The sequence below is a fragment of the Phascolarctos cinereus genome, unplaced genomic scaffold (genome assembly GCF_003287225.1).
Source record: "Phascolarctos cinereus isolate Bilbo 61053 unplaced genomic scaffold, phaCin_HiC Scaffold_726;HRSCAF=1367, whole genome shotgun sequence".
Taxonomy (NCBI): Eukaryota; Metazoa; Chordata; class Mammalia; order Diprotodontia; family Phascolarctidae; genus Phascolarctos; species Phascolarctos cinereus.
Genome location: NW_027556098.1, coordinates 176,048,643 through 176,061,547, shown reverse-complemented (window position 1 = coordinate 176,061,547; position 12,905 = coordinate 176,048,643). Strand labels below are relative to the sequence as shown.

At 40.8% G+C, this 12,905-nt stretch overlaps 1 protein-coding gene across 4 annotated transcripts in view; it reads right to left on the bottom strand.

The window, feature by feature from the left end:
* Positions 1 to 7,906, bottom strand: part of ARHGEF12 (Rho guanine nucleotide exchange factor 12) — a 171,266-nt gene extending 163,360 nt beyond the window's left edge. For 3 of the 4 annotated variants that reach the window (XM_020984849.2, XM_078146897.1, XM_020984850.2), the window contains exon 1: positions 7,818 to 7,893. In XM_020984849.2, the coding sequence (XP_020840508.1) occupies positions 7,818 to 7,849 (32 nt within the window). In that variant the 5' untranslated portion in view covers positions 7,850 to 7,893. Of the gene's footprint in view, positions 1 to 7,817 lie in introns of all 4 variants that reach the window. The other variant, XM_078146896.1, reaches the window with a different exon arrangement.
* Between the last annotated feature and the right edge of the window lie 4,999 nt (positions 7,907 to 12,905).

Sequence of the window (12,905 nt, the reverse complement as noted above, 5' to 3'; positions counted from 1 at the left end):
CTGAGTTCCAATCTAACCTGAGACACTCACCTGCTATGTTGTATGACCCTGAGGCAAATCATTTAAGTGCTCTCAGTCTCAGTTTCCTCAACTGTAAAATGGGGATAATAATAACACCATCCTTACAGAGTTGTTTTGAGGATCAAATGAATTAATCCACATAAAGCAGTTTGCAAATACTAGCTATTAAAAAATTGCTGCAAAACCAGAATTGAGAATCTGCTCTAGGATTCAGCAAGATAAAACATAGAATACTGTATTCAAAAACTGGGAGGTAGGTAAGATTAATAACATACTAGGAAGTTGGAAAGATTGGAACACAGCAAGTATGGCAAAGCAAAGGACAAGTAAAAAGGATGATGACCATTTACATCCCTTAGATATGTAAACACAAAAAGGGAAGAGAACTATTTAGCCTGGTGCAGAAAGTTTAATATAAGTAACAGGACAAACTTAAAAGTAAAGTGTGGATTAAGTATCAGGAAAAACTTCTTGACTCAAGATCAGATTGTAGTTCAGTCTCCTCAGGAAGTAACGGAAGTTTCATCCCCTTGAGATACTTAAAATTAGACCTAACAAGTCACTAAAAAGCATCCTTTTGTGAATTACCCATTTCTGATCTAGAGCAGATTTGTTAGCTTACTACATGGGATAAAAGTGAAAAAAAATATATATATATATAGATACTAACACCTATCTCTAAGCATAGATATGTATATCTGCATGTGTGTGTGTGTGTGTGTGTGTATGTATGTATACACACAATGTATGTGCACCACATAAATACTACTCCCAGAATATTGGCCATGATCCTAAAATTGGATATCTCTTAAAATAAATACATATATAGTAAATATTGAAAAATAATATTACAGACCATACTCAGGTTTTGTACAATCCAGGAAATAAATATGGCCTGATTTTAACCAATACACCAAATATACAGTCACTTCACTTGATGCTAAAACATACATAAATTAATTCAAACACTTTGCTGAATTAGTGATATTTAAGGACTTCAATTTTTAAACAGAACAAAATACATGTGGAGAATACTTCAATTCAAAAAGTATTATTAGGTACCTATTACACATAAACTATGCCAGGCACTGAAAGACACAAAGATAAACAAGATAGTCCCTACCCTCAAGGAGCCTAGCAGATAATAGCCACTAATAAATGCTTCTTGACTTGACTTGAGATGACAATCTAGTATGGGAGTTAGAAGAAACCTAGGCATACCCCACATAACTTTGACATGAAATAAAATCATTAATATATCATGACCAAACCCATTATAACTCATTCTACCACTTTGCAAAGAATCAGATGGTTGGACTCAATGGGAATGAGTGAATTCTGCAACCATTAGCTTGAGCCACCTCTAAAATCGTGAACCTAGCATCTTATTTTTATAGATTCATTTAACCTACAGCATCATCTTGCTCTTGTTCAGTTGTGTCTGACTCTTGATGGCCCCATGAACCATACTGTCCATGGGGGTTTACCATTCCCTTTTCCAGTGGACTGCCTGGATATTCCAGGCAAGCAGAGGTTAAATGATTTGCCCAGGGTCACACAACTAGTAAGTGTCTGGATTTTTAACTCAGATCTTCCTGACTCCAGGCCCAACATTCTATCCACTGACTCATCTAGAGGCCATATAGCAGCACAGACCTGTTCACAAATATTGTAAGACACTGGCCTCCTGCCTGTTCCACCACCAAGACTCCCCATCTCTTGGTTCCAGGCATTTTCTCTGGCTGGAACATTTTCCCTCTTCCATTTCAGCTACTGACCTTCCAAGTTTTCTTTAAGTCCTAACTAAAAATCCCACCTTCTACAGGAAGCCTTCCCTGTCCTTAATTCCAGTACTTTCCATCTTTCAATGATTTCCTATTTACCCCGTATATAGCCTGCTGTGTATATATTTGTTTGCATGTTGCCCCCCCTTTAGATTGGAAGCCCCTTAAGGGCTGGGACTATCTTTGGCCTCTTTTTGTATCCCCAGTGCTTAGCACAGTGCCTGATACACAGTAGGCACTTAATAAATGTTTACTGAATGAATGTTTAAAATAGAAAATAATCTGAAGTTTTTAGTTTGAAAAGATGATATAGATCATCTAGTCTAAACCTGTCATTTAAAGGAACTGAGTCTCAGAAAAAGCAGTATGATATAGTGAAAATAATACAGGATTTGCTTGGGATCCTGGCTCTGTTCCTGGAAACTGTGACCTTGGACAAGTTGCTTCAACTCTCTTTTCATCAGTTTCCACATTTATCTGAACAGGGGAATGGAACAGATGACCCCTAAGTACTATTCCAGCTCTAAAACCTTTTACTTCTCCTCCCCATCCCAAATGTCCTTTTACTTATTTTGCATATATATTGTATGTGCAATATCTAAAGAGGCATTAAGACACAGTGGATAGAAAACAGGCCTCCAAACCAAGATGACTCAGGTTGAAGTCCTGCTTCTGCCACACACTGGCTACTGGGACTCAGGGCAATGACTTGACCTCTCAGGCCCAGACAATTAATTCTTTCAAATTGTCATTTTGTATTTTACTGTGTGTATATATCCTCCCTACTTGGATAAAATGACAGATCTGGACCTAAATACATAGACACACACTAAATACATACACACATACACACACATGTGTGTGCGTATGTGTGTGTGCATATGTATGTATGTATGTATGTATGTATGTATGTATGTATGTTGTCTTTTCTGATAAGCTACTTGAAGGCAGGGACCACATCGTTTTTATCTTTGTATTCTGAGCACTTAGCACAGTACTCGACACATTAACAAGAGCTGATTCAATGTCTATTGATGGATCCATCTTAAAAATGCTAAGGTTCAAAATCCTGGTCTTTCTAGGACCCTGACGTAGGATAACAGCAAGACCACATCATAAAAGAAACATCATAGTAACTTACACATGCTAATGATATAGGTAGAAAAAAATCAGAACAAAAAAGGTCTTTGCCTGGTCTACAGATATAAAGGAGCCTCTCCTTTCAACACTGAAGCACAATGTTAGTTTCTGTGTTGTACTAAAAATAACGTTTCCATAAAGTTTGCTAGTTCATGACCTAAATTACATCCTCAAATTTAGCACTTTAAAATGTTCCAAGTAGCACAGCTATCAGGATGCCTTATAAAATATCAGGTCAGACAACTCAAAACCAATGAACCTCTACCTTGTAACTTTATTTTTAACTTAAAGAATAATGCAGAAGCAATTACCTATGAAACAAATATACTGCAATTAAAACTGACGACTAGGACTTTACCCTTGGCTTCTCAACTGACTCATTAAGTGACCTTGGGAAAAACATTTAACAACAACTTTCAATAAAAGGACAAAAATCAAAATAGTACATAGTTGAAACACTTTTGGATCTTTCTTTTAAAAATGCATTATACAACATTAGCTTTCTTGAAAGAAAAAATACTTTATGATTAAAAGTGCAAGTGAACACACTGATCTATGGGATTAATCCAAATGCCTCACTTTTCCTCCACTAAGTTTACCACCTTCAGTGCTGTATGGACCCTTTCCAATTCTACAATGGTAGAAAAGGGGCCAAAAGATACTAAGAATCAAACAATTTTTAAACTGTTTCTAATTGATTGTTGGCATTCTAAATATGGTATCATTGTATCAATCTCCACATTCTCATTATAAACAAAACCCAAGGAAAATGCAGCTAAATAGAAGGATGGATCACAGGTTCTTCTCAGATAAATAAGAGTTGACCAGAAATGGTTTTTATCTTGTACCCAAAGATAACAAGAAACATCAGTTCACTAGTCATATCTGGTTACCTCATTTTGCAGTGCTCATGATAAAATATCTGCAAAATGACCACTATGAAAATAACAGCAGTTTAAACACTGTTATATCTGTTAATAGAAGATGAAGGGATGGAGAAATTGTATGCAGACCTCAATGAGATCCTCCATATTAAATCAACATACCCTCTGAAACTTGGTGAGAAGAGGTGAGCATGGCAAGAAAAACACTGAAAAACATGGATTAGTAGTGAGAAAGCCAAAAATTTGTAAATGGAAAATAATTTACTCCTTCATAATCTGAATATGTTCTTGAAGGAAAGAATCAAAAAGCACTAGACATGAAGAATATCAAATAACAGCGCATACAAAAAGGAAATTGATTATATTTTGCAGAAAATAACTTGCTATTGATTGAGGATTATTCTTAAATCCACTATCTAAACAATCTAAACATCAAAATCTCAAGATTTACATAAAAAATTCCAGTACAATTAAAAATTGTGGATGGTTTCTAAAAAGTTTGCTACTAATCACATACAACATAATTATTTCCCTTACTCTACTGAAAGAACTTTCTATTCTCTGGCATTCAAAAGACATGCCCTTTACCATGGATCTCTACATTCTCAGGGATGGCAGAAAGTTATGTAAAGAGACTGAAACAATTAGTATATTTAAGAAGTGAGTGATCAGAAAAGCAGGCATCAAAAACCTCCCAAAAGCAATAATGTGTAGATTCTACCACCCTCCAAATGAAGATTATGGAAGACGACAATCTAAAGTTTGCTAGGACCTCATAAAAACTGCTAAACAAGGTAATTCTCATTTGTAAATGTGTTAGTTTTTTCCCCCATTTCTTCTCAAACTACACAGAAAAAAGCTATAGCCATTTATTAGAAATGGTCTAGATTGCAAGAAGACCACCATTTTTAGGTTTCAGTTTAGTTTGAGTTTGAGGTTCTTTTTTTTGCTTGTTTTTAAAGAGAGAGAAGAAGGGAAGAAGAGAGAATGAATGTGTTAATGTAACCACAAAGTAATAACAGGATACAACAGGGTCTGGGCATCCAAAGTGGCCAATCAGAGCATAAGCATAGCTGAATTCGATCCTAGTCCCAGCACGTCCCCACTAAGAAGAATAAAACCCTTATCTTGTTCAACCATGTGTCGCCTGCCACAAACTGCAAAACAGCAACGCCCAAAGCCAGCCAGTCTGATTTTAGCTAGGGACAGACAGACTGTGCAGTCAAAAGCACCACAATGAAAGAACACAGACTCACACACAGCTAGCCTGGGTGATTTTGCACACACTACAAAACATACCACATACAGTACTTCAAATGTGAAAAGACCATAACAAGGTCCACTAGTACGGTCAGTCTGCCAATCACTGCAAACTTAGCTGTCAGACATCAACTATACCATCAGCACTAGTTTGGAGTTGAATAGTGGGAAGGAGGAGGCTACAGTGGGTGGTGCCTACAGAAAGCTGGGAAGTATTCCCTACTCAAGACTTTAAGGATCCTTGGCACAGAAGCAACACTAAACCAGTACTTCCAGATTTTATCCCCAACACATTCAAATCACTACTACAAGTCAGATTAAATCAAAGTTGTGCACAGTTATAATAGAACAACTATTCACACTATGATCATGGCTAATAATGAGGGAAACTATAACACCTGCAATCAATAGAAAGCAGTGAACAAAAGTATGGAGAAAATTTGTAACACAAATACCTAAGAAACAAGTATCCATACTGCCTGGTTAAATTGCCTGATTTTGTCCTCTGAAACTTAAAAGAATATCTCAAAATTTTGTCATATTACACCATAAATCAGTTAGCACTGTGAACTATCTAGAGAAATTCACTCCCAAAACAAACTTTACTATCAACAACTAAAACCAAAACACAGAAGCTTTAAAGTTACACTTCCTCCAACTTGCAACTTAGTCTAATGCCTACAAGAATCATGTCCTTTACCTAGATGACAAAAAAAACAAATGTCTAAAACTGAAAATAGGTAGGCAAATATAATTTCCAATAATAACATTCAAAAAAGATCACTGGTGATTCTTGTGTAGCATGAGTTGGTGGCCTTAAGCTCCATTTCTACAGAATTAAACAGCAACAGGAAGAAAAAAATACTACTAACACATTTGTTTCTAATGGGGTTTTTATCACTAATGGCTCAACAGAAAAGGCAAGAGTTGAAGGAGCCAGAAAAACAATTACCCACTCTACCCCCAGAAAGTGATTCTTAGAAGCAAAATACCCTGAAAGAAAAGGGAGTAAAAGCAAATTCAGGCAGTACAAGATCAGTATAGTAGTTGCTCAAAGGAGACAGGAAAAAAAAATATTTCATAGGCAATAAAATCTCATTTGAAAATACTGATACACTTTAAAAGAACATATATAGACTTTTAAAACGTCAGTGGAATGCTTTAGGTGAGTGTGCATGTGACATTGTGGAAAGCATCAACAGGAAGAGGAAGTGCAACTTCTGTCTCTGGAGGAGCTGTTTTGGTATGATAATGGATTTCAGCCCTTTTTTAATCAACAAATGAGTCCAGCAATTGGGTGTAACTCTTATAAAGTAACTTAAACACTTTTTGCCAGAGTCCTATTGTTCTACCTTACAACAAAGAAGTTTAAAAACAAACAGGCTTTTCCAAATCTGATGCTTCTTTTATTAAACTTCAATTTTAGTTCCTCCCTCCACTTTCTGGAGTGGTGTTAAGAGATTTTCTGACTTCAAATTAGAATTCTAGTCCAGAACACAGAAAGAAAAATATGAAGTTGGCATCTGGAACACAATATACAACATTATTGTATAATAGTGTGAAAGGAACCCAAAGTAATAATGAAAATGATACATGTAAAAACACTGTAAAGATGAATGTGCTTAATTTTACCTCACATTTTAAAGTTTAATTCTCCAGGGTTCAGGGTACCTAACCTAAAAGCATTTTCTGACTTATTAACTCAGAAATGATCCATCTAATCTAACTGCTAATAAAGACGAATTCATATATTAGCTAGCATGTCAAACACTACATAATTCCTTTACTACTTAAGATACTCTTTTAAACTACATTTTCCTGGGAAACATAACAATCAGAAATTATGGAACTATAACATATATGGAATGTTACATATAACATATATAAATATAACATATATGGAAATATAACAATCAGAAGTTTTTTTTTAATCTCCACCCAGATGCTTTACACCAACTCCAACAAGATACAGAGTTCCATTCATCTGTCCAGTTACCATATAACAACTAAAAACTAGAGAAACCAACATTTAAAAAAGACCAAGATCAGGATAAAGTGTCAAGCCTAAAGTCAGAAGTCTCATTTTCCTGAGTTCAAATGCGGCCTCAGACACCTCCTATCTGTGTGACCCTGGGCAAGTCACTTAACCCTGTTTGCCTCAGTTCCTCATCTGCAAAATGAGCTGGAGACGGAAATGGCAAACCACTCCAGTTATCTTTGCCAAGAAAACCCCAAATGGATTCAAGAAGACTCAGACAGGACTGATAGGACTGAATAACAAAAAAGTTCACTAGTCCCAAGTTCCCTTTAAAAGAGACCAAGATCACACAGGCCATAACGTAGCTCTCTTTCAGGAATAATCAAAACACAAAACTGCCCACATTGCCCCAGTATCCAGCAGATGTGAGGCACTGACCTTCACCCAAAGTGACCTCTCTCGGGGGGCTTGTGGTAAAGAATCTCATTTGTGCCAAAACAACCCCAACGTTAATTTTACCTACGTGTGTCCCTGAGAATCAGAAGAGCTTAGCTTCACTTTGAAAACTGAAGGTGCGCATCTTATGTCACATTTCCCAAATGAATCCGGTGGGTGATTCGGCTACAGCTCGGGAACGTTGATTAAATCCGAACCCAACTCTCCCCCGGGCCTGTCAAGCTCGGTGAGGATGGAGCTCGTGGAAGTCGCCCACTCCCAAAGACTAACCAAGAAAAGGAGTTTCATACTAACCTGTCCGTGATAGTAGACTGTGTGCCACTCATTGGGGCCCTTGGCGAGAAGTCGTCTTTCTATCCAACTTGCATTTTACAACAACATCCCAGTCCCCACCCCACCCCCAGCAAGCGCTGCTCCGAGAGGGACGCACAAGTCCGACTCCAAACTCTGGCCAGTCATAGGGCATCCACTCGGGGGAAAGGGGGGAGGTCGGGAGGGGTTTCTCCGGGGATAAAGTCTCGGGGGGTGTGGGGGACAAGTTGCAGGCCCGCCGGGGAATCCTGAGGACGGGCAAAGGGAGAAGCCTCGCGTCTCGGAGGGGGCGGCTGGCTCCCCGTGTTCGGGCAGCGGCCGGGCGCCCCGCTCCTCCTCCTCCTCCTTTTCCTCTCGGGGTTCGGGGACCGCGGCTGGCTGGGGCCCTCTGGGCTCTATCTGGGGCTGCGGGCGAGTCGTCGCTGCTGCTGCTGCGGCCGCCGCTGCTGCTGCTGCTGCAGCCTCTTCCCGTGGGGCCGTCCCGCGCCGGCTTCGCTCAGCTCCGCAGGCTTCGGCTCCTCCATGTCCCCCGGGGCGGGGTCCCCTCCCGTCCCGTCCCGTCTGCCCGGGGGGAGGGCTGTCCCGGCGTCGGCTGGGGCAGGGGCAGGGGCAGGGGCGCGGGCACTCGCTGAGTCAGTCCGAAGGGGAAGGAGGAGGAGAAGGTGGGGGCCGAGGTGTCTCAGTGCCGCGGGCCGCGGCTCCCCATCCCCTGGGAACTGGCTCGGGCTTCTTCCGCACTCCGCCGCGGCTCCTCCCCGGAGAGGGGCCTGTCCCGGCTCGGCCTGCAGGGAGCGGTGGCGGCAGCGGCAGGAACTCCCCTTAGGGCCGGTTCGCCGGGTCCCTCGGGGATTCCTCGGGGCTTCCTCGGGAGCGCGCTTGGGACGGAGGGGGAGGGGAGCGGGGAATGCGTCGGACGCCCAAGGTAAAGCGGTACGCCGGGGGGCGGGGGAGGGGGTCGCGACGATGCCAGCCGCGCGCACAGGTTCCGGTTCCGGTTCTGTCCTTCCCTGCCCTGAGCTAGTTCTCCCACACTAGCTCTCCTCCCCCGCCCTACTTTTCTCTCTCTTTTGCTTTTTTTTGCCGGCCTCGTCTCTTACTTCTACAAACCGCCTCACTCAGGATTCCTCCGCGCGGCGCACACATACGAGGCGCAGCCGCCGCTGCCGCCTCCTCCGCGCACTCGTCCCGGATCCTGGAGCCTCCCCTGTAGGCAGCGTTGTGGAGAGGGAAAGGAAAAGTAGTCCTGCGGAGGGGCGGCCAGGCTTCAGCTCTCTGTGCCTCACAAGGAGGCTGTGCTTTGGAGTACTACGCGGACACCAGAGGAGCTAATTATGTGGCACCGACGTCGATAATCCTTTTCCCCTGACTTTACGTTGTAACTTGGAATTAGAGGATTAAATCTCAGCAGTGGCACGTGAAGGCAGTCACTAAGGCCACTATTAGCCTCATCTGTAAAATGGGGGTTAAGAGTAGGTTTGGTGTTGTACACAAGATGTGGCCCAAGTTCATCCAACTTTATGATCCCTCAGGTGAATGATGTTTCTCCATTGCCTCTCATTTTCACACATGTGTCCTGAAGAGCTGTGGTGCCTAGTTATGTAGTTATGTCCTCATAGCTACTCTGTGTGTGTGTGTGTGTGTGTGTGTGTGTGTGTGTGTGTGTGTGTGTGTGTGTGAGAGAGAGAGAGAGAGAGAGAGAGAGAGAGAGAGAGAGAGAAACCTAGTTTGCAAGGCTTAGCTGTCAATGCCAAGCAATGAAAAAAAGATGGAGAGGGAGGGAGAAAAAGAGAAAAACCTACCTTGCAAGGCTCAGTTGTTAATTCGAAAGAAAGGAAGAAAGAAGTAAGAAAGAAACCTACTTTTCCAGGCTGTCAATGCCCGGGCTCCACCTGGCAAACGGACCCTCCTAAAGGAAGCCTCTTGATGGGCTTGAGAACAGACTTGGAGCCCTCCATTGGGACAAAAGCTTCCCCACCTGTGCCAGGAGGGTGTGCTTGGATGCCCAATCCCCATGTCTGAGGATTGGTGATAATGGGGGATGGTTGGAGGGCTTCTTAGGCAAAGAAGAATAAAACAAAGGGTTATTACATCTAGGAGATGTAATAGCTATGTAACCTTGGGCAAGTCACTTCACTTCTCAGTCTCTGTTTTCTGAGCTCTCAGGTCTCTTCCAGCTGTATATTTTGTAATTTCTTGGTATGTTACCTTTAGCCTGTTTCTGCCTTGAAAAATAGGGTATGTTATTTGCAGTCATTGAAGAGAGCATGCTATGCTGTTTTCTCTGCAGGCCTTCATAGCTGTTTGTGGAAGGAAAAGAAAAGGCATTTTCTGGTATTTTGATCAAAGGGAATCTATATAGAAAATATTTTCTCTGGAAGTTTTTCCACATATTTCACTGTTATCTACTTATTAAGGTTGTGAAGGTCAACATTTTAGGAATCTGAACCCAATATATCAATGTTCTACAAATGTTCATGTCCAGGTATTAAATACCTTGGCTGTTGCTTTTTCTAGAAAAATTCCTACCCAGATAGATGCCCATATGCCACCCCTCTTCTTCCGCCCACCCATCCTCTGGGCAGTAATGACATCCCCCACCTCCCTGTGAGAGTATTTTGTTGACATTTCCCTACACACATTATCAGAGGATCATAGGTTTAGTTAGGGCTGGAAGGGATTTTAGAGATCATCTACTCCAATCCCCACATTTTGGAGATGAGGAAAAAGAAGACAAGAAAGGTGACTTTTCCAAGGTAAGGCAGGCATTAAGTGCCAGTGCTTGGATTTGAAGCCCACTTTCCACTGAACCACTTAACATGTATTTTTATTATAGTTATATGTGTATATATCATATTCCTCTTCTAGATTATAAATCCCATGCAGACAGGAACAGTCTTATCTAAACTGTATCTCCCTCAACACAAGATTCTACACATAGAATTAATAAATTGTTACCTATTTTGACATGCTTAACCTACTCTGAATAACCTTGTTCAATGTTTCATTTTCAGAGTCTTGATGGCTTAATGATTTCAGTTGTTTGTTGAAAATTGCAATTTATCAGAATTCAATAATTTTAGTTAAAATAATTCCACTTCAACATTGCTTTCTGTGAATATCATTCTGCACGAAGGATCATATCCCTGAATGCTCTTTGTGCTTGAGCTAAGGGTGACGTAGCACAGGGAAAAAAATAAAAACTGAGTCCAAAGATGACTCTAGCTGCTTGATTTCTGAGATCAGTGAAGAGCCAGCTAATTTTGTAATGTTTATTTTTGGAAAGAAACAGATTTAGTGATACAGGTCACTTCAGTCCTAATGATGTCAGCAGGATATATTGCCACCTGCTGGAATATGCTAATACGACACAACTCCAGAACTGTCCAGGCAAAATTGCAATTAAAAAAAATAAAAATTATTGAACAGCTAGAGAGCCAGCCATTTCAATAAGCCTTGGCCAAGATCCAAATCTGGTCCACAAACTTAACAAATGTATTCTGTATAATCACAATGATGGACTAACTGTGTCTTCCTTTGACATAATCCTTTTGTTAGGCATTTTCATTCCAGTGATTCATCAAATGGTGCATTGTAAAGAAGGGTTCTCCTCTTCCCTTTGGGATCCTAAAGGTCCTTTTTTCTATACAATATTTCTGGGAAAACTGTTTTGAACATAATCCTAAACTTATACATCCAACTATGAACAAAGAATAAAAATCATACTGTTAAAACTGGAAGGATCCTTAGACATAGCCTAGCCCCCTCATTTCACAAGTAGGGAAACAAGGAGATGTAAAAGATGAAGTGACTTGTCTAAAGTCTCACAAAAAATTAGTGGCAGAAACAAGACTAAAAGTCAGCTCTCCTGACACCCAGGCCAGTGCTTTCCAGTTGCTTTCTCCCTCAGGAAATGGAAAATGGTAGGTAGTGGTAATGAAATTATTGAAGATGGGAATATTCACTGATGTACTACAAAGTCAGCCTCTCCTCCTCCAGTTCTCTAAAGAATAGTAATTTTTTCGGAGCTACCTGTAGCTTCTGGAATCACAGAATTCAATTGGAAGGGACCTCTGTAGCATCATGAAAAAGAATCCCCACTATAATAACCTCCACAGGAGATCACAGAGCCCTTGCTTGAAGACCTCCAATGAAAGGAAACCCCCTACTTCCCGAGAGAGCTCATTCTACTTTTGGATAGCTATGATTGTTAGGAAGTTGTTTGTTGTTTTGAGTTATTTTTTTCTTACATCAAACCTAAATTTGACTCTGTAATTTCCACCCATTGTTACTGGTTCTTTCCTCTTGGGCCAAACAGAATGAAACTAATGTCTTCCACATTCCTCCTTTCTACTTGGAAACAGCTATCTCATCTCCCTGAAAAGTTTAAAAGGCAAAGAGATAGCTCCACTTAAGATCATGAATTTACAACTGGAAGAGAAAATAATGATTATTTAGTCCAACCTCTTCATTTTAGAGACAAGGGAAGAGTAACCAAAGAAGTCAAGTGACTTGCTCAAGGTAGTGAGAGGCAGTGCCAGGATTCAAACCCAGATCCTCTGACTTCCTATGCAGCACTCTTTGTGCTGCACTACGTTGCCTAAAACTTGATTTTTAAAAAATAAATAAAAAGATAAAACTTGATTAAAAGGGTGATTTTAGAACCAAATAAACTTGTATCCTTGACATATTCCAGGCCCAAAGGAAATATACTGATTTCCACATTGGGAAATTAATGATCTGACATTAATAGGACATGTGTTTGGGCTGTTCTTTCGGTGGTAATTGTGCTTTTGCACTGAGCTTTATAGCACATTCTCAGCTGGCTCTCCTTGTGACCAACAGTGCAAATATATGACTCAGCTGGCTAAGGGCTTGGGGTACAGACTGTGGCCAAGGAACACATGCAAAGTTAAGTGATCTCTGTGTAAGGGAATCAACCCTCTACCTTAACCTTGCTTGCTTAACCCAGTACCCTAACCTAGCTCAGCCTAGGTGAATCTAAAAGGGAATGCCTCCAGGCTTAAGGAAAATCAGGCTGAAGGCTTAAAAAAATATATAAGTACTTCCTCT